At 47.5% G+C, this 22,019-nt stretch overlaps 2 protein-coding genes across 2 annotated transcripts; both read right to left on the minus strand.

The window, feature by feature from the left end:
- Positions 1–18,512: 18,512 nt before the first annotated feature.
- On the minus strand, positions 18,513–19,470 carry IER3 (immediate early response 3). Its single transcript, XM_040324576.1, has one exon. The coding sequence runs from the start codon at positions 19,392–19,394 to the stop codon at positions 18,849–18,851; it is 546 nt and encodes a 181-aa protein (XP_040180510.1). The 5' UTR covers positions 19,395–19,470; the 3' UTR covers positions 18,513–18,848.
- A 551-nt stretch (positions 19,471–20,021) lies between these two features.
- On the minus strand, positions 20,022–21,513 carry LOC120914591 (dynein heavy chain-like). Its single transcript, XM_040325272.1, has 2 exons — positions 20,168–21,513; positions 20,022–20,067 (listed from the first exon to the last, which is right to left on the minus strand). Exons 1-2 carry the CDS (start codon positions 21,511–21,513, stop codon positions 20,022–20,024), a joined length of 1,392 nt encoding a protein of 463 aa, XP_040181206.1.
- Positions 21,514–22,019: the final 506 nt, after the last annotated feature.

Here is a 22,019-nt window from a genome sequence, read left to right on the forward strand (position 1 = left end):
CAGATGCTGTGGAGGGGGGAACAGGAGATCAGAGGCTGCAGGGGGGGCAGGAGGTCAGAGGCTGTGGGGGGGGGGGGGAACAGGAGGTCAGAGGCTGCAGGGGGGGCAGGAGGTCAGAGGCTGTGGGGGGGGAACAGGAGGTCAGAGGCTGCAGGGGGGGCAGGAGGTCAGATGCTGTGGAGGGGGGAACAGGAGGTCAGAGGCTGCAGGGGGGGCAGGAGGTCAGAGGCTGCAGGGGGGGGGAACAGGAGGTCAGAGGCTGCAGGGGGGGCAGGAGGTCAGATGCTGTGGAGGGGGGAACAGGAGGTCAGAGGCTGCATGGGCGGTCGGAGGGGAGGAGTTTAGACGCTGTATGGGCGGTCAGGAGGTCGGAGGGGGGGAAGGAGTTCAGACGCTGCCTGCAGGGAGGGAAAGTAGGAAGACTCAGAGGCACAGGCGTGTGCAAGACCTCACCTCAGTGAGCAACGCGCATTTTAAAAATGGCGCCGCTCTGCGCCGTCGTGTCACTGCGCATGCGCCCGCATTCCCGAAACTTGCCGAGCCTGTACGAGCTTTCTCGTGCACGGCTAGCTTCGGAACGGCGCTGAGCCGCTGGCGCATGCGCAGTTGCATGTAGGTCGGCCCGGCCGCAGCCATATTTCTTTCAGGCGCCGCTGCCCTCACAGCGGCCTCCAGGAACAGCCAGGCAGCCGGCCCACCGGGATTTTTCCCGCTATCCCGGTTGGCCAGTCCGGCCCTGGTCTGAAGTGGTTAAGTAAGTGGGAAAAATTAGTAAACTCCCTTTAATGATAATAGGTAGAGCTAATTTGATAAAGATGATATGGATGCCACAACTATTATATTTGTTGCATAACTGTCCAGTATGGCTCCCTTGCTTAAACAAATAGATACCCTGTTCAGAGAACTTATTTGGAGATATAAACATCCCCGGATTAGACTGGGAATTTTGCAGTTGCCTAAAGAGGAGGGGGGTCTGGCTGTTCCGAATGTCAGATTGTATTATCTGCCATCTCAACCTCAGCAACTAAATGGATGGAATGGTATAGATTATGAGGATCCCGTACAGCAAATTATACTTTCTCAGCTGCTGTTAGATCCACTGGTACAGTTAATAGTAGCTTATCATTTCTACAGTAAACATAGTCATCCTACATTTAACCACTTCCCGCCCGGTCAATAGTCATGTGGTCACCCTAAAGGTGGGTGCCACACTCGAAGAAGAAGACCACCCAGAACCAATGGCGTCTGTCTCATAAATACCCCTCCCCAGCATGCACAGCTAGGCAAACCCTCCTGATTGGCTGCTGGGAAAGAGCACCCAAACCTTGACTCCACTGCTACCACCTGCAGCACTGGGGTTGGAAGAACACCCCAGTGCAACAGAATAGCCCACAGCACAGTCCAGCTAAGACAGAGACCCTGTTTTGCACTTAACAATCTGGATCAGAGTTTAACTACACTCTGATCTACCCTTAAATTGAACTAGCACCAGTAATATAAAGTACACAGGCGCTACACAATATTCATAGATCCTATTATACCCCTTTAAAATGATACTCTTGGGGTAAAGCAATCTTACCAAACTGTCCAAGGTGTACTACTGATATAGTCAGTGGTGTAGCGTGGGTTGTCAGCGCCTGGGGCGAGGCAAGTAATTTGCGCCCCCCTGACCCATGGACTTACCTATTTTCAGCTATCTCTAGTCTGGTCACATGATCCACTATGTGAGACAGCAGTGGCTGTAGGGAAGAGGAGAGCGTGCTTGATAATGACTGGTAAAGCCTGGAGTGGTGACATCATGCATATGTTCCTATGTCCCATCTGTTGTTGGCGCTCCCTCCTCTTCACACTCGTGACAGCACCCCTCTAAATTTTTCGCCCGGGGCGGTGGCCCCCCACGCACCCCCCACGCTACACCACTGGATATAGGTACTGTACACTTATACATATATACCAAAAAACAAAAATGAACCAAATCTAGCTTTGCTAGGGATTATATAGGAAGCTGAAATGCATGAAATGCATGTGTTATGGCTGAGAACTATTTATATGGTTTATAACATTATACTACAAAAATGGATATCAAAATATACGCCAACGATAGATCAATGGATAAAGGCGATTAATCTTAATTTAAGGCGAGAGGAATCGGCATACAAACATAGGAGGAGCTCTAAAAAAATCAATCTTAAAAATTTGGCATTGGTGGATAGACTCTAACATGTCTGAACAATCAGTTGAGTGAATTAATGACACTGAAGGAAGCTAATAATGATATAAGTGGGAGTTAAGCATAAGTATATATATTACATTAAGGAGTATTAATGTGAAGAGTGGTCTTCAAAAAAGACGAAAGCTTTGTTTTTCGGGGGGGGGGGGGGGGCGGGTTGAGGGTGTGATCGGGGGTGGGTTAGTGGCATATGTGTTATGATATATTTTTCATGAAAACAACAATAAAAATCATTTGATTGAAAAAAAAAATGTCTTTATTGCCGCGTTTACATGCCGTTTTTTGTGTTTTTAAAAGGCCATCTGGCTGTAACTGGCTGCAATACTTCTGGCTCACTGTCAAACAATAGAACAGAACAGAACAACAGAACAAGTATGTAGTAAACAAAACTCACAACTTCTATACATGTTCAAGGCCAGTGAGTCAGAAAAAACGTAAGCTAGCATCCCTTTGGCAGCCAGGCAACTTTCATTTTCAGAAGGATCCTCAAATCAGGAATCCTGTGATCTCTCCCTTCCCCCTGGATAGCCCCTTATCTTCTAATGGAACCCAATGGGTATCATGCCCTCTTAACCCTCTTGTATTTTATTGTATTGTAACTATACTGTCTCCATTTTATATTGTAAAGCGCTGTGTAAGCTGTTGCTGCTATATAAATCCTGTATAATAATGCCTTTAACACTTCAGGGGGTTTATGGGTTTTTGGGTTGAAAATATCTGTCCATTGTGACCAGAGGCGACTCTAGGCTTTGTGAGGCCTTAGGCAAAACTTGATATGGGGCCCCACTCACACCCTTGATGGGAAAAATAATTCAAGGACAAGACCTCTTCCCCACAACCCTGGCTGGTGGTTGTGGGGGTCTGTGGGCAGGGGGCTTATTGGAATCTGGAAGCCCCCTTTAACAAGGTGGCCCCCAGATCCTGATCTTTAATAACTAAGGGGCGGGGGCCAACCAGTGATGTCACCTGCATTGACGTCACAAGGGGTGGTGTCACCGATATTCACTGGTTGTTAGGGACGCTGGTGGCCCCACTCCTGAGTCAGGGCTCTTAACACTGCCTGAGCACAGCAACGTCCTTCAAAACTGGGGTAATGCATTGGGTAAGTTAGGCGGCTGCGAAGCCCCTGTGAGTGTGAGTGGTCAGTCAGGTGCTTATCTAATAGTTTTTGAAACTATCGATGCTCCCCGCTGAGACCACCGCCTGTGGAAGAGAATTCCACATCCTTACCACTCTTACAGTAAAGAACCCTCTACACAGTCTAAGGTTAAATCTCTTTTTTTCTAATTTTAGTGAATGGCCGCGTGTCTTATTAAATTCTCTTTTGCGGAAAAGTTTTATCCCTATTGTGGTGTCAACAGTATGGTATTTGTAAATTGAAAGCATATCCCCTCTCAAGAGAGAATACGTTCGGTGTTCGCAACCTTTCCTCTTAACTAATATCCTCCAGTCTCTTTATTAGCTTTGTTAGCCTTCTCTAGTCTCTTCAGTTCCAGTACATCCTTCCTGAGGACTGGTACCCAGAACTGGACAGCATACTCCTGGTGCGGCCGGACCAGAGTCTTGTAGAGTGGAAGAATTATTGTTTTATACAAAACATATAGGGAGGATTTTAAAACATTAACAGATGCATATCTTTTTTTTTTTTTTTACCTTTATGTCTAAAAAACATTAGAGACAATCATTTTACTTTATAATCTCATTCTCATGTCACTTTGGCAGTATCGCCCACGTTGCACTCTTATTATGCAGTCTAGATTCTGTGCCTTGAAGTGGGCAGTGATCAGTTTGTGTGGTTGCTATGTAGCCTTGTGTTGCAGAATTCCAGGCGTCTCATTAGCTGTGTACCTGCCTAAGCCCGAGGCGTGACTGCGTCATCTGTGTGTCTTCACCTGGCTTATATTCATTTATAGCTTCATTCTCTTTTCCAGGGATCCCGTCATGGTATAGGAACTACCTGTATGTCCCACCCTGTGGAGGCAGGGATAGCTCTACATATATATTATACACATTCTGTCATTGCTCAGTCATTGCCTTTCCTGCATTAAGTCACAGAACCTGTGTAATTCGTACATGTCAATCACTAAAGCTGCTAACCCACATACAATGTATAGTATATTGCGTCATAAAGCTCATCTTACTTTCCTAATACGGAGACACATTTTCTATCATAATGTTTTTTTGTCTCCATGGCTTCTCAGGAGTTCATGGCAACATTTAATGTTGTGTCCCCTTAAAGTGGATGTAAACCCGCTCCTATACCCAGTGAAGTGAACAGCCTCTGATGATACACAGAGGTAAAGGAAATTGCCCTATATAAGTTTTACTTGTTTATCTTCTGTCTATCCCTTTCTATATTCTTTAGAAAGTGCACATTGTGCTACAAATCTTTCTTCCAGTTTCAGCAGTGGGATGGGAGTCTGGGCATACACTGTGTGAGAGCTGATTGGAGGAAAGGCACCCCCCCCCCTCCACATAGGCGGAGGAACAAAGAAACTTCAAGAGCTGTGCTGTGAATAGACAAGCTCTCTGCTTATCTCTCTCTAATCAGCAGCCCAACACAAATTTCCTGCTGCTTTTATCACCTGTGTCGGAAGAAGTTGTCAGAAGTTATCATGCTGATAAGAGGAACGGAGCAATAGAAAGCAATGGGACTCAGGGCTTTGGCGAGAGATACGTAAACACTATAGATAGATGTGCCCAGGTCAGATTTCATGAATAGAGTTTACATCCACTTTAACCGCTTAAAGAGGAACTGCAGTCTGCTCAAATCATTTGTGATAAAAACATCTTTGCCATTATGAAGCTTCCCTCCAACCACTTTACATATTATTTTATATATATAACTGTGATTCTGTACTTGCCAAATATGCTGCAGAAATCTCCCTCCACTGAGTCTGGCTGCAGCCATTTTAACTGTGGGCAGCTGAAGCTGCTGCCTGTTTACTTCCTGGATTTACCCAGACACACACCTCCAGCTCTGTAGCCCTCATTGGCCCTCTTATAACTCACCCCCCCCCCTGGCAAACACTCATGAGAGTGAGAGAGCTGTGCATGATCTCATAAGCCTAAGCCAAGGGCCAGACAAGAAACAGGAAGTGGACTGTATAAGGTATTTACTGGCAAAAAATATATATTTTACTATCCAAGTTTAAAACAAGGGCAGAAGATTTGTTAGATGGAAAGATGTAAAACATGACTGAAGTTCCGTTTTTAGGACCACCCCACATACATATACTGTGGCAGGGCAGCCCTTAAACGCGAAATCACGTACCTGTACAAGATTTTTTTCTTCAGGTCTGGGGTGTGCTTGTGCGCCGCCAGTGACCCGCTCCTGCTGTGATTGGACACAGCAGGAGCCAATCAGCGGGTGTCTGCCGGGAACCTGGAGATCGTTCCGAGAGAGGCAGAACAGAGCTTTTTTTTCTTTTCCCTCTTGCAGAACGACGGTCTGCCTATGTAACAAGGCAGATTGCCGTTCTGCTGGTAAGGGAGACAGAGATCTTGTGTTTCTGCTAAGTAGGAACACAGATCTCTGTCTTCCTATAGTTAAACCAACCCCCACACGCAAGAAAGCACTCCCAGGGAACACATTTAACCATTTGATCACCCCTAATGTTAACCCCTTCTCTGCCAGCATCATTAGTACAGTGATAGTGCATTTGTTTAGCACTGATCACTGTATTGGTGTCATTGGTCCCCAAAAAGCCATCCCTCAGCCTGATCCCAGCCACCCCTCTGCCTCTGATCCCACCATCCCTCTGCCTCTGTTCCCAGCCATCCCTCTACCTCTGATCCTAGCCATCCCTCTACCTCTGATCCCAGCCATCCCTCTGCCTCTGATCCCACCACCCCTCTGCCTCTGATCCCAGCCATCCCTCTGCCTCTGATCCCACCATCCCTGTGCCTCTGATCCCAGCCATCCCTGTGCCTCTGATCCCACCATCCTTCTGCCTCTGATCCCAGCCATCCCTCTGCCTCTGATCCCAGCCATCCCTGTGCCTCTGATCCCATCATCCCTCTGCCTATGATCCCACCATCCCTATGCCTCTGACTTCACCATCCCTCTGCCTCTGATCCCAATCATCCCTCTGCCTCTGATCCCACCATCCCTCTGCCTCTGATCCCACCATCCCTATGTCTCTGATCTCAGCTATCCCTATGTCTCTGGTCCCAGCCATCCTTATGCCTCTGATCCCAGCCACCCCTCTGCCTCTGATCCCAGCAATCCCTTTGCCTATGATCCCACCATCCCTCTGCCTCTGATCCCACCATCCCTCTGCCTTTGATCCCAGCCATCCCTCTGCCTCTGATCCCAGCTATCGGGAAAATGTAATCAAATCAGAATTGAATCGTGAGTCCAGTGAAGATGGGCACCCCTAATATATACACACAATCTACTTAACTGACACTTCCAAAAAAAAAGTGTTAAAATTGAAGGCAAAATGACACTTCCCGGCCTCTTTATTCTGCTGGTAAACAAAGTGGCTGGGAATTCCATGAATCTGTACCAGACCCTTATCCTGGATGAGGGTCTGATATAGCTGTTAATAGGGATTCCTGGCTATGTAAGTAAATGGGGCCAGTGCCATCACTGGCTTTTAAGGACTTGGAAATGGCCTTAACAGTCCCCATTGCCAGCTGTCCTTTATAATACTGCTATTATTTATGACCTTCAGCTCCTGCTAAATGGGTAAATGTTGGGGCATTTGTCTGACCACCTTAACAACCAAGGTTTGGTCCGAACCTTAAGCTCATCCCTAGTTCTAATAAAGGAACAACCTTTCCAAATCAGGGACAGTTGAGGGATATGAAGTCCATTGGATGTTAGATGATGGATTATGACCAGACTAGATTATGACCAGACTAGTCAGACCATACAGCAGTGGTGAGCTGATCAGTAGCTCATGCATAACTAAAGCTTTTTTAGCAGGTAAAACAGTCTCTGTATTAGTGTTTCATTAGTATGTTCAGTAAAAGCCGACCTATAAAAAAACTGTACTGTATTTCATGTTAGGTATAGTCAGATATAAAAAGAACATCTTCTGGTTCCCAGTGGGCAGCAGTGTAGTTCTGACATTATCTGTAGCACAGTTTGTTCTCTCTTTTATCTGTGAGGCAATGAGGCTGAGCATTTTACTGGAATGCTGGAGAGATTACAAGAAGCTCACCACATAATTAATTACAAGAAGCAGCGGATGGACAATTAGCGTAATACAAAAAAATAATTAAAATGTTACTAAACCCACAACAGTAAAATTAGTCTGTATATGCAGTAAATCATGCGTGTTATACTCACTGTGGAACCTAAGGGGTTAATCCTCTGTATTGTGTAATAAGGTTGTTTGATCCTGTCTTCTCTGATCCTCCCCTTCTTCCACTGACTCCAGAACATTTCTGGATAGTACAGAGCCTTTGGAGTCAGGCTGCACATGCTCAGTTTGCTGCGTGTTGCTACATGTGATCAGCACAGGACCAATCAGCACTATCCAGACCAGGGATCCTCAAACTACGGCCATCCAGCTGTTGTAGAACTACACATCCCATGAGGCATTGTAACACACTGACATTCACAGACATGACTAGGCATGATGGGGATTGTAGTTGCTGAACAACTGGAGGGCTGTAGTTTGAAGACACATGGTCCAGACAGAGGGTCAGGAGCCCTGAAGCCTCATAGGACAGCCGAGTGCAGTATGAAAACTCCTCCTACAAGCTTCACCAGGAACGGATAGAAATCACAAGAAAAAGGTATTTAGCAGTTTATATTTACTAAAACTATTGCATTTCCATGATCTGTGTACTGTGAGAGACCACATAAAGTGAATGCAAGAACCTGAGTTTAGTAACACTTATAGGGTGAATTCACACATGCATGTGCATTGTAAAACTCCTACCAACGCAATAACACACAGAAAACAATTGTTCCAGACATGCTGCATTTTATCGCATTGCACTGTACAGAATCGCATGAGGGTCAAACAGCAGCGAAGTGCATCTCGCTGTTGTACAGTGACATAAATAAAGTGTACTTTTGTATACTTCAAATAAAGTTTTTACAAAAAAAAAGTGGAGCTGTGTGTGATGCCCTGCATTATGCACCACACCGCCCCCTACAGCAGTTGGGAACAGACAGCTGCAGGAGAGGTAAAGTGCTGTCCATTCCTGTGTGAACCGGCCCTAAAACATGTAACCTAATATGTAAGTGAATCTGTGTTCTGCAGGGTAACAGGTAAGTGACGTTAATGTTTCCCCACCACCAACTGCCCACGCCGGCTCTGCCCTTGCTCCTTACCTGTGTTTTTGGCCACCAGGATTAAAGAGAGGAAACCCTGCGGTATTTATACAAGGCTTAAATGATACCAGACTCCAAGTAGTAGCATGGTGGCTCCGTGATAAGCACTCCTGCCTTCCAGCATCAGGGTCTCTGATTTAACCCCTTCCTTACCGGGCCATTATAAAATGACGCCGGGGGCAAGGGTAGCTACATATGCAAAACATGCATTTTAGTGCAAGGTTGCTTTAGGGATTAAAGTTGTGTCATCTTTCTGTTCCAAGCCTACTGATTGGCCGATGAGGGAGCAGCAATACACTGATAAGTCTCTACTCCTGTTCTATGCCAGCACATGTGCATGCTACTGTGCGTGACTGGCTCCTCGTGCCATCATCTGTACAGCAGTCTGAGTGCAACTGTACAGATAATGACAGCAGATTCTAGTTGTATTGTATGGACAATGCATTTTATTGTGCATAAAATATACACCGTATTTATCGGCATATACCGTGCACTTTTTTGCCCTGAAAATCAGGGCAAAATTGTGGGTGCGCGGTATACGCCGATACCCGCTTTCCCGCGCCGAGTTTGAATACTGCGCCGACATATACCGAGCGCAGTACACTCGTGTATTGTCGGGCAGTCTCGGGTCCTCTTGCGCTGACGTCCTGGACGTACAGGACGTCAGCACGAGAGTTGCCGAGCCTGCCCGACGATACACGAGTGTACTGCGCTCTGTATATGTCGGCGCAGTACTCAAACTCGGCGCGGAAAAAGGAGCCGCAGAAGGACGCCAAACTCGACAAAGAGGACACCCGAAGCCACAGACGGATGCCGGACCCGACGAGGCCGCCTATGGACGCCGCGCAAGACACCTAAACTGTAAGTACAAAAAAAAATTTCCACAGGAATTCGGGGCAACTTTAGGGGTGCGCGCTATACCCCGATAAATACGGTACATTAATCTTAAATTGTGTTTTCTTGATTATCTATCAATCAATCTATCTACAGTAAAACCTTGGATTGCGAGTAACGCGTTTCGCAATACAAGCATTTTCTTTTAAATCCTGACTCGGTATGCGATTGTTGACTCGCAAAACTAGCAGGATTCAAGCAAGAGGTGCGGTTTGCCAGAGCCGATCTGAGCCGTTCGGATATACTCTGAAATACTCTGAAAACTTGGAAATATTCCGTTCCCAAGCCTTTCCGGGGGTTTCCGAGTTCAGTCGAGCTGTCCTGAGTATTTCTGAGGCTCTCCGGCACCCCCCACCTCTGGCCACATGCGGTATTGCATGCCATAGAAGTCAATGCGGAACAAATTAGCTTTGTTTCCATTGACTTCTATGGGGAAACTCCCTTTGATATGTGAGTGATTTGGATTACAAGCATTCTCCCGGAACAGATAATGCTCGTAATCCAAGGTTCCACTGTATTTAATTGCTGTTTATTTAACGAGGCTCAGATAGCAAAGAAAGACAAGGAAATTCTCTCCACTTCCTATACATTTGAATGGTGTAGGATTGGACAGGAAGTGAAAGACAATCTACCCAACGGGGGCAGGGGCAACATTTTAAATGAACCAATAAGACCAAATAATAATATAGTGATAATATATAATAAAAATAATAGTTTAGATTATATTTAGGTAGATTATAATAGAATAATCAAATAATATATAATAAAAATATGTTTTTATTATATTTTAGATTTAAATAGATAATAATAGAAATTAGAATAATATATAATAAAAATAAAGTATATTATTTGCTAACAGTTTAAACATTATACTGTATTGTGTTTGCTCTTCCTTACCTGCTGTCAAGATCATTTCCCCGCCATCCTCTATTTCCTTCTACGCTTATTTTCACTCTTTATTTTATTACCTTTCCTTATGTCCTCATTATTGTGTGTTGCTCGCAATCACAGCACATCTGACTGAGTACTATGATATGAAGTTATCATGGAAACTGCTTTGATTCACTCGGTTCGATTTCTATAGAAAGTTATTATGTAACTAATTCTTTTCATTTCCATGTATCAGTGTTATTATGTTTATTTTCTTTAAGTTCATCATTATTTTTGTTTTTTATTTGACTGATAAATCTTCCAATAAACATTTTCGAAACAGACAAAAAAATGAGTCCTAAGAGAGATGCAAGTATATGATCATAGAAATTGATTGTTGCTAATCTTGAAGTCTTTTTTTTTTTTCCACCTCAGAGAACTCTGTCAGGAGACTTATTCAGTTTTGCGTTCATTCGCTGTCTCAATCATAGTTCACATCATTGTGGTATTTTCTCGGTGCTTGTTCCTAAGTTTTCCTAAGGCCTCGTACACACGACCGAACATGTCCGCTGAAACTGGTCCGGCGGACCAGTTTCCGCGGACATGTTCGGTCGTGTGTAGGGCCGACCGGACAATTTTTCGGCCGAGCGGACAGGTTTCCAGCGGACAAATGTTTCTTAGCATGCTAAGAAACATGTCCGCTGGAACCATGTCCGCCGGACATGTCCGATGGTCAGTTTGACTCATCGGACATGTCCGCTGGCCCGAGAACCCGTGCATGACGTCGAAGTGATTCGACGCATGCGTGGAAGCATTGAACTTCCGGGTTCGCGCAAGTCGCCGCGTCATCGTCGCCGCCACGTCACCGCGTCGTCTGTCCGGGGGAAATTTGGTCTGATGGTGTGTACAGCCATCAGACCAAATGATCCCAACGGATATGTCCGATGAAAACGGTCCACGGACCGTTTTCATCGGACAGGTCCACTCGTCTGTACGAGGCCTCCGTCTAATGCCGCGTACACACGATCGGTCAAACCGATGAGAACAGTCTTAGGCCCTGTACACACGACCGGATCTGTCCGTTGGGATTTATCCGCGGATCAGTTCCAGCAGACAAATCCGGTCGTGTGTACGGCCTAGCGGACATTTTTCGGCGGACATTTGTCCAGCCGACCGGTTTTCAAGCGGATAAAAATTTCTTAGCATGCTAAGAAATCTATCCGCTGGAAACCTGTCCGTCGGACTGATCCGGTCGTCTGTACAGACTCACCGGATAAGTCTGACCGATCCCCATCCCTCGCATGCGCCGAAGTGATTCGACGCATGCGTGGAAGTATTTACCTTCCAGGGTCGCACACGTCGCCGCGTATGTTTTCCGCCGGGATTTTGATCTGATGGTGTGTACAGCCCATCAGATCAGAATCCGGAGCAGAAATGTCCGCTGGAAACGGTCCGGCGGACCGTTTTCATCGGATATCCACTCGTATGTACAGGGCCTTATGGACCGTTTTCATCAGACCAAACCGATCGTGTGTAGGCCCCATCGGTTATTTATCCATCGGTTAAAAAAATGTAATCTTGTTTTATATTTAACCGATGGATACCTAACCGATAGAAAAAAAAACAATCGTTGGTAGGCACGTCCATCGGTTAAAAATCCATGCATGCTCAGAATAAAGTCGACGCATGCTTGGAAGCATTGAACTTTGTTTTTTTCAGCACGTCGTCGTGTTTTACGTCACCGCGTTCTGACGCGATCATTTTTTTAACTGATGGTGTGTAGGCACGACTGACCATCCGTCAGCTTCATCGGTTAACCGATGGAAAAATCCATCAGACCGTTTTCATCTAATGGACCGATCGTGTGTACGCGGCATAAGAATGATTGCATGAAGCAAAAACACAATCAGAGTGATTGCAGACCTAAGTGAGGAGCAGAGTGACGACTGGCTTGGTGTGCTGATGCTCCTTCATTGTCCAATCAGCAGTATGGGGGTGCAGGTCAGTATCTTAGATGTTCTGCTCAGTGCCGGTGACTTGTCGGTATGGTTCCTCTATCGAGATGGTTCCTGTAAGGACTGCGCAGGCGCAATCCTTGCCGACGGAAATCTCTGAACCCCGGCCGGCATCCAGGCTCATTCCTTACCATCCCCGTGGATTGAAGGATGTTAAAAAAAAGAGCCAGGAGGCCAAACGAGCGTAGTGAGGGCGACTGGCCACTTACCTCAAATTCCACGTCGCCCTGGAGGTTCAGTGATTTCCGTCGGCAAGGATTGCGACTGCTCAGTCCTTACAGGAACCATCTCGATAGCCGCAACCATATCGTCAGATCACCGGGATAAGGTCATCTAGAGCCCAGGGAGAACATGCCAAACTGCCCCCCCCCCCCCCCCCCAAAGACGTATGAGCATTATGTGTCAGCAAAACCCCCCTCCTTCCGATACAAATTCACCCCCTTGCTGAAATCCCTCCTCCTAGCGCAAATCTTTGCCCCCCCCATTCCCCAAATCCCCCCAGCACAAATGACCCCTCCAAAAAAAATCACCCCTCCTAGCACAAATCCTCTACCCCTCATATCTCCCCTTCGAATACACATCCTTTATCCTCCTCCTGGCACAAATTCCCCCAAACTCCCCCTTCTAGTACGAATCCCCCTAAAAATGTCCCCTCCTAGCACTCATACCCCCCAATCATCCCTACTAGCACAAATGCCCCTCTATACAGAACATTTCCCCTCCTAGCACAACTCCCCTCCCCCATCTACCATATCACCTCTTCTAGCACAACCCCCTCTTCCTAGCACAAATACTCTCCCCCCCATTCCACACCCAAAAGAAATCCCCCCTAAATCACCACTCCTCCCAACAAAATTCTCCTCCTAGAACAATTCTTCCCCCCTGCAGCCTGCCATTCCCCCTCTCAACACAAATCCCCTTCCCCCTCAATCTCTTTACAGCACCCCCACCTCACACGACACCACAGTGCCCAGGGCAGCCACCCCTCCTGCCCTCCCCTTGTCCCGGCCCTGGTTCTGCTCAACTACATTGGAAAGAAGGGGGGTCACTGGCATGCTTTCTGTGTTGGGCCTCATTCACACAGGCGTACTACAGCATACGCCCATACAATGGCCGTATTGACCTGCACAGGTGTCCCGTCCATCCCTGGGCAATCAGTTCCATTTTTGTCAAATGGGATGCAGCTGCTACATGGATACAGCCACTGCTCCCACTCTGACAACTGTGCCAAGTGCACACTATCTGCTTTCAGGGACCGTGTTCCTGCATCGGGAGCAGTGGCTGTGTCCATGCAACTGCTGCATCGGCATCCCAAATGACATGAATATTGAATAAGACTGTCTGGCCCAGATTCTCAAAGGGCTTACGACTGTGCAACGCAATGTACGCTGTCGTAAGTCCTAATCTGGGCCGTCGTATCTATGCGACTGATTCTTAGAATCAGTTACGCATAGATATCCATTAGATCCGACAGGCGTAAGGCTCTTATGCTGTCGGATCTTAAATGCAATTTTTTTTTTGCCGCTAGGTGTCGCCTCCGTCGTTTTCCCCGTCGAGCACTCCAGACAATTAACCCATAGAATTTGATTGTTCAATCTCTTTAGCAGTAGCGGTTGGTGGTAAATTTTTTTTTTGGGGGGGGGGGGGGGTGGCAAACAGTGCACCCAATGCCACCCCCCCTCCCTGGTCTGGTCGGTCGGGTCTGGAGCACTTACCCCATCTATGGCGGGCATCACTTACAAGCGGCTTTCTATTCCCCTGCTCTCCTCCGCGGGCATCACGAGTGGCTTCCTCTTCCCGGAGTCTTCCTTCTCCTCCCTCCTCCTCCGCGGCCAATCGGAACTCTTCTCCTTTCGGCCAATCGGGACACGGATCTAATACCCACTTCTTGACTAGTGGGGAGGAGATTCAGTGTGAAATTAGCGAATATTAATTTGCTATGGTCACGCAACTGGGTGGGCTCGGTTCGCAGTGCTCTGCGCCCCAAGTTCACCCTATTCTGAAGCCTATAAGAGCCTCTGGCTCTAATCACGTACGCCAACACCCCCCCCCCATTGGAATTTATGCCTCCGACGTCCTGCATGGGGGCTGGACGTATAGATAGGGGGTGCCCTTAATGGAGGGGCCGCCCCTGCTCCTTAGACTTACCAAAACTATGTAAATATGAGGACAAATTTACATAATTTCTATGCTGGCCATATATGGATCTAAATTCAACCGGTTCAGCAGGGACCGGCCAAATGTGTGGCCACTGTGGGTGAACACCAATTAATCTACCGATCGACTTCTGTTGAACCGCCTTGTCAGTATATGTTTGATTGATCAGCACTGCAGGCAATACACTGCAGCACTGATCAGTATATTCTGATGGTGGAGTCTTCCTGTTGTCAGAATACAATGACAGTGGGGAGAATCAGATTTTTTTCATTTAGCCAGCTGGTTGAACAAAAAAATGACCCAGGTATTTAGTCCTAAATCCAGCAGGCCCCTGCACTACATAGTAGCTCTAAATGAGATTGTATAGTGCATGGATCGCCAACCCGTTGATCACAATCTACCCTACCCGTTGACCTCTGGTAGATCACGATCATGTTCCTGCTTCACTGATGCCTCCAGGGATTACTATGGCAGACCTCAGTCTGAGTAACTCTCTCATCCACTTGGATGTCAGTCTTTACCCTCGGCCTCCACTGTTCTCATCCTTACAGCAGAGCGGAGGGTGGGAGACAGCACAGTTCTGGAGCTGCTCCAGTTAACCTTTCAAGTTAACCAGCAGTTGACTGGTTGCTAGGATGCCTGGCGGCAGGGATGGACTGACCATTGGGACTACAGGGAGTTTCCCGGTGGGCCGATGGCTCAGTGGGCCGGCTTCAGTGACAGTGGACTTCCGCCCTCCTCCGCTCCTCTGTCTCTCCCTCCCCGCAGTGCTCACCTGGGGGGAACAAAGAAGTAGGGGGAGGACCAGAGGAGCATGGGGGGGAGGGGACAGACAGCTGATTCAACAGCTATGGCCTGAGAGTTTCTCACTTCTGCTTAATCTTGTCCCATAAGAGGGGCACCAAACTGATTCTTTGCCCCGGGTGAAATAATGTCTAGCTTCCCCACTGGTACTGCCTATAAGATAGGGTGACCAGACATCCCCAGTTTCAGGGGACAGTCCCCTGATTGAGGACACTGTCCCCGGACCAAGTCTGTCCCTGGTTTTGTCCCCAGATTGGATTTAATAGGGGGCAGGGGCAATTTCAAAGACAATCAGTGCAGAACTAAAATAAAAAAAATAGAATTACACACCCCCTCTCTGCCATGCCTACTAGCATAGGGGGGCTGTATTTTTCCCATTATCTGTGCCCCCTTCTCATGATTATGTGCTGGTCGGAGCGGAGGGAATATTTCTTCAGTTTCGGGCACATGCCCATTCAGCTCCACTCGCATGTTCTTCTGCCTAGGCTCAAATCCTGGCCAGCCACCTGCCTATCTCCTCGCCTTCCCTGGCGGAGTGATCTTCCTCCGCTCCCCACTCAGTAGTAGCCGGAGCCCGAAGAGTAAGACTTGAGAGGCTGTGAGGCGGCGGTGACGGTCAGAGAGTCGCTGATTGTTGTCATTACTAGTAAAGAAAAAATATGTCCCCGGATTTCATTTAAAAAATCTGGTCACCTTACTATAAGAGTACCAGCCGTTCTACTGTAATAAAGTAGAATGGCTAGTGGCTAGTGAAGGGGGAGAGGGGGCTTGGGTGGCCGGGGGGGTGCCGGAGTTGTCCGGCCGCCATGGGAGAGACCTGTCAAAGTGGGCCAGTCTGGATGAAGTCCAGGGCCAAATTTCTGTCCCAGTCCAGCCCTGCCTGGCGGTCCTAACAACCGGCAGTCACCAGCTTGTTATTATAAAAAGTTAATGCTCCTGTTCCTGCCCTGTTTTAGGGGGTACAGGACACGACTGTATAGCAGAGGCACAGGACATTACTGTGAGGGGGTGATGTGAAGGAGGGCAGAGGACACTGATATTGGGCAAGCAGAGGATAATACTGTGTGTAGGAGGAGAGCAAAGGGGCATAGGACACTATTGGGGGGGCAGAGGACACTAGGGGGGCATAGGACTCTATTGGGGGCAAAGGACATTACTTTGAGTGACGGGGGACACATGACACTACTGTGGGGGGAGGGCAAAGGACACTACTGGGGGGGCATAGGTCACTACTGGGGAGGCATTACTATGGGGGGCAGAGAACACTACTGGGGGGGGGGCAATAGGACACTACTGTGGGGAGCAGAGGACACTACTGGGGGGCATAGGACACTACTGGGGAGGCATTACTATGGGGGGCAGAGAACACTACTGGGGGGGGGGGGCAATAGGACACTACTGTGGGGAGCAGAGGACACTACTGGGGGGCATAGGTCACTACTAGGGAGGCATTACTATGGGGGGCATAGGACACTACTGTGGGGGGCAGAGGACACTACTGGGGGGCATAGGACACTACTGGGGAGGCATTACTGTAGGGGGCAGAGAACACTACTGGGGGGGAGGGCATAGGACACTATTGTGGGGGGCAGAGGACAATACTGTGGGGGAGGATGTAAAAGGGGGAGAGGACACTGCTGTGTATGTGTGGGGGTGTCAGAGAATACAACTGTGGGGGGTGAAGTGAAGAGGGGCATAGGACAGTAATATGTGTTTCTCGTGTAGAGGATAATACTGTGTGTAGGAGGAGAGCAAAGGGGCATAGGACACTATTGGGGGGGGAGGGCAGAGGACACTAGGGGGGCATAGGACATTACTTTGAGGGACGGGGGACACAGGACACTACTGTGGGGGGAGGGCATAGGACACTACTGGGGGGGGCATAGGTCACTACTGGGGAGGCATTACTATGGGGGGCAGAGAACACTACTGGGGGGGGGGGGCAATAGGACACTACTGTGGGGAGCAGAGGACACTACTGGGGGGCACAGGTCACTACTAGGGAGGCATTACTATGGGGGGCAAAGAACACTACTGGGGGGGTGGGCATAGGACACTACTGTGGGGGACAGAGGACACTACTGTGGGGCATAGGACACTACTGGGGAGGCATTACTGTAGGGGGCAGAGAACACTACTGGGGGGGAGGGCATAGGACACTACTGTGGGGGGCAGAGGACAATACTGTGGGGGAGGATGTAAAAGGGGGAGAGGACACTGCTGTGTATGTGTGGGGGTGTCAGAGGATGCAACTGTGGGGGGTGAAGTGAAGAGGGGCACAGGACAGTAATATGTGTTCCTCTTGCTGTTTTTTATAGGAGGCTTGATAGTTAATTAAAAAAAAAAAGACCACTGCACCCCAGAGAGCTTTGATCTCTTCCATGTTGTCCAGGTAGATCACCACCTCCCAAAGGTTGCCTACCCCTGGTACAGTGCATGTTCACCTTAAGAGTGATTGTACAATCAGAACGTATCGTGTATGGGCAACTTAAACCTGGGTTTGGTGATTTACTTTTATGCCCAGTCATCTTCCTAGGAATTGTGGGTACAACCATCATTCATTTTTTTTTTTTTTTCTTTCTAAATTTTGAAATTCACATTGTGCCATTTCGATACGGATGTGATTTAACCGTGGCTTGCGTCACCCCCTCTTCGGTTTCCTTGATTCCGGTTTATACTGAATTCACTAACTGGCAGAAAAATGCAGAAGTTGCCTGACCTCAACCCAAAGAAATCTTTTGATGTTCGGGCACAAAATCCAATACATCTCATAGGACAATCCCTACAATGCAGGTTGGATGGAGGGATCTTTGCCTTTCAATTTGGACCCTTAATCGTCACATTTTAAATTCATCCCAAAATAATTCCTCAGTTTACATTTCTTGCCCGGCTTTCCAGTTGTTTAAAAGTTCTGAATTTATTTACCAGCTATATTTATAAACAAAAAATTACCAGTTATATTTATAAACAATTACTTATAAATATTTATAACCAATAAGTTATATTTTTAAATAATTTTACGTTTTAAAAATATTATTTTATAGTTTTACTAATCCCCCAAAAAAGTGCTTTTTTTTTTTTTGGACTCGCATACCTCAAACCTCCTTTAAAAAAAATTACTTTTACATTAAAATGAAACACTAAATTCTTGTTAAACACCTTTTATGTTTTTTCATTATGATCCAATCACCCACATTGTACTATGACATCATTATCATCCACCAATAAAATCATCAGGAAACAAAGATATAAATAAAATATGGATTTATTAACACACGTATTGTGATCAAACATGAAATCGGTCAGCATTGTTCAATCCATAAATAATTCTTCATCTCATCATAAATATAAAAATATATAAATAGCAATAGAATTAAGATAAATAAGAGTCTGTGTGGCAGATTCAAGTGTCAGTCATTGAACGGTCTCTGCCAGGGCTAGCAGCACAGAAGCAGCAGCAGTGCTTCCTCTTCTTCTTCTTCAAGTATCCGGTACAGTGTGGCCCCTGGGGGCCCCTTCATGAGAGCAGCAGTCTCTGATCAGACTTGTGTAGGGCTCAGGCTGGGTTCTCTCCCTCTCTCTCTCACCGTTGGTACATCATCCAGCTGAGGGTGGCATGGTGGATGTGGCCCCCCTGGCTGTGATTGATATGGGCCCCTTGGCTGTGATTGGTGAAGAGTCCCAGGGGTTCTGTGTACACAGGGGAAGAGGAATAGATGTGTAGATCCCCCATGATCAGCACGGTGGGCATGCTCGGCTCCTCCTGGATGCCCTCCTCGCAGCAGATCTGGATGAAGACCAGCAGGCACAGCACGTAGAGCCAGCGCAGGGGCCGGTCAATCTCCGGGGGCGGTAGGTATTTGCGCACCTTGGCCGGGTACTGCACCCTGCGGCTTCTCTTGCCTCTGGGCCCTAAGGTGCCCCTTCTGGCCAGCTTGGCAGGTGCAGCTTGTACGGCCTCCACATCGAAGGTGAAGATCTCGGGGCGGCAGTTCCTGGCCCTCAGGGCCGGTATGATGGGCACCGCACACTCCGGGTCTGAGGAGGAGGAAGCCGGGCTGTCAGGCAGACACAGCATGGGAAGGGGGGCTCTGCGCCGCAGACAACGCTCTCCAGATTCCAGACACATGGTGACGTCACACACAGAGCGAGAAATAACGAGAGCTCTGAGATCGGGAATGTCAGTGGTGATTGGAGACTGAGCGTACAACCAATCCTTATATACTCAATGAGCCCGCCCATCGCCGCTCCGCCACCAATCAGGAGCCTGCGGAAGGGATGAAACCTGGGAATGCGGGTGGCCGCGGATTGACGGCTCGAGACGTGTCTGGGCGACCTGCATCGTGTGTGACCCAGGAGGAGGGGGAGCAACCATCTGCATCCGAGGGGGGGACCATCTACACCTGAGGGGGGAACTATCTACACCGGAGGGGGAACTATCTACACAGGAGGGGGAGCAACCATCTGCATCCGAGGGCGGGACCATCTACACCTGAGGAGGGGAACCATCTACATCCGAGGGGGGAACTATCTACACCCGAGGGGGGAACTATCTACACAGGAGGGGGAGCAACTATCTACATCCGAGGGGGGAACTATCTACACCTGAGGGGGAGCAACATCTACACCCGAGGGGGGAACTATCTACACCAGAGGGGGAAACTATCTACATCCGAGGGGGGAACCATCTACACCGGAGGGGGAAATTATCTACACCCGAGGGGGGAACTATCTACACAGGAGGGGGAGCAACCATCTACACCCGAGATCGGAGTGTAGGGATCGGAGATATACATTGTATACTGAGTGTAGGGAACGGAGATATACAATGTATACTGAGTGCAGGGAACGGAGATATACAATGTATACTGAGTGTAGGGATCGGAGATATACAATGTATACTGAGTGTAGGGATCGGAGATATACAATGTATACTGAGTGTAGGGATCGGAGATATACAATGTATACTGAGTGTAGGGATCGGAGATATACAATGTATACTGAGTGTAGGGATCGGAGATATACAATGTATACTGAGTGTAGGGATCGGAGATATACAATGTATACTGAGTGCAGGGATCGGAGATATACAATGTATACTGAGTGTAGGGATCGGAGATATACAATGTATACTGAGTGCAGGGATCGGAGATATACAATGTATACTGAGTGCAGGGATCGGAGATATACAATGTATACTGAGTGTAGGGATCGGAGATATACAATGTATACTGAGTGTAGGGATCGGAGATATACAATGTATACTGAGTGTAGGGATCGGAGATATACAATGTATACTGAGTGTAGGGATCGGAGATATACAATGTATACTGAGTGCAGGGATCGGAGATATACAATGTATACTGAGTGTAGGGATCGGAGATATACAATGTATACTGAGTGTAGGGATCGGAGATGTACAATGTATACTGAGTGCAGGGATCGGAGATATACAATATATACTGAGTGTAGGGATCGGAGATATACAATGTATACTGAGTGTAGGGATCGGAGATATACAATGTATACTGAGTGTAGGGATCGGAGATATACAATATATACTGAGTGTAGGGATCGGAGATATACAATGTATACTGAGTGCAGGGATCGGAGATATACAATGTATACTGAGTGCAGGGATCGGAGATATACAATATATACTGAGTGTAGGGATCGGAGATATACAATGTATACTGAGTGTAGGGATCGGAGATATACAATGTATACTGAGTGTAGGGATCGGAGATATACAATATATACTGAGTGTAGGGATCGGAGATATACAATGTATACTGAGTGTAGGGATCGGAGATATACAATGTATACTGAGTGTAGGGATCGGAGATATACAATGTATACTGAGTGTAGGGATCGGAGATATACAATGTATACTGAGTGTAGGGATCGGAGATATACAATATATACTGAGTGTAGGGATCGGAGATATACAATGTATACTGAGTGCAGGGATCGGAGATATACAATGTATACTGAGTGTAGGGATCGGAGATATACAATGTATACTGAGTGCAGGGATCGGAGATATACAATGTATACTGAGTGTAGGGATCGGAGATATACAATGTATACTGAGTGCAGGGATCGGAGATATACAATGTATACTGAGTGTAGGGATCGGAGATATACAATGTATACTGAGTGTAGAGATCGGAGATATACAATGTATACTGAGTGTAGAGATCGGAGATATACAATGTATACTGAGTGTAGGGATCGGAGATATACATTGTATACTGGGTGCAGGGATGGGTATCGGTGCTGTACATTGTATACTGGGTGCAGGGATGGGTATCGGTGCTGTACATTGTATACTGGGTGCAGGGATGGGTATCGGTGCTGTACATTGTATACTGGGTGCAGGGATGGGTATCGGTGCTGTACATTGTATACTGGGTGCAGGGATGGGTATCGGTGCTGTACATTGTATACTGGGTGCAGGGATGGGTATCGGTGCTGTACATTGTATACTGGGTGCAGGGATGGGTATCGGTGCTGTACATTGTATACTGGGTGCAGGGATGGGTATCGGTGCTGTACATTGTATACTGGGTGCAGGGATGGGTATCGGTGCTGTACATTGTATACTGGGTGCAGGGATGGGTATCGGTGCTGTACATTGTATACTGGGTGTAGGGATGGGTATCGGTGCTGTACATTGTATACTGGGTGCAGGGATGGGTATCGGTGCTGTACATTGTATACTGGGTGCAGGGATGGGTATCGGTGCTGTACA

Source organism: Rana temporaria, chromosome 9, assembly GCF_905171775.1.
Source record: "Rana temporaria chromosome 9, aRanTem1.1, whole genome shotgun sequence".
NCBI classification, from domain to species: Eukaryota; Metazoa; Chordata; class Amphibia; order Anura; family Ranidae; genus Rana; species Rana temporaria.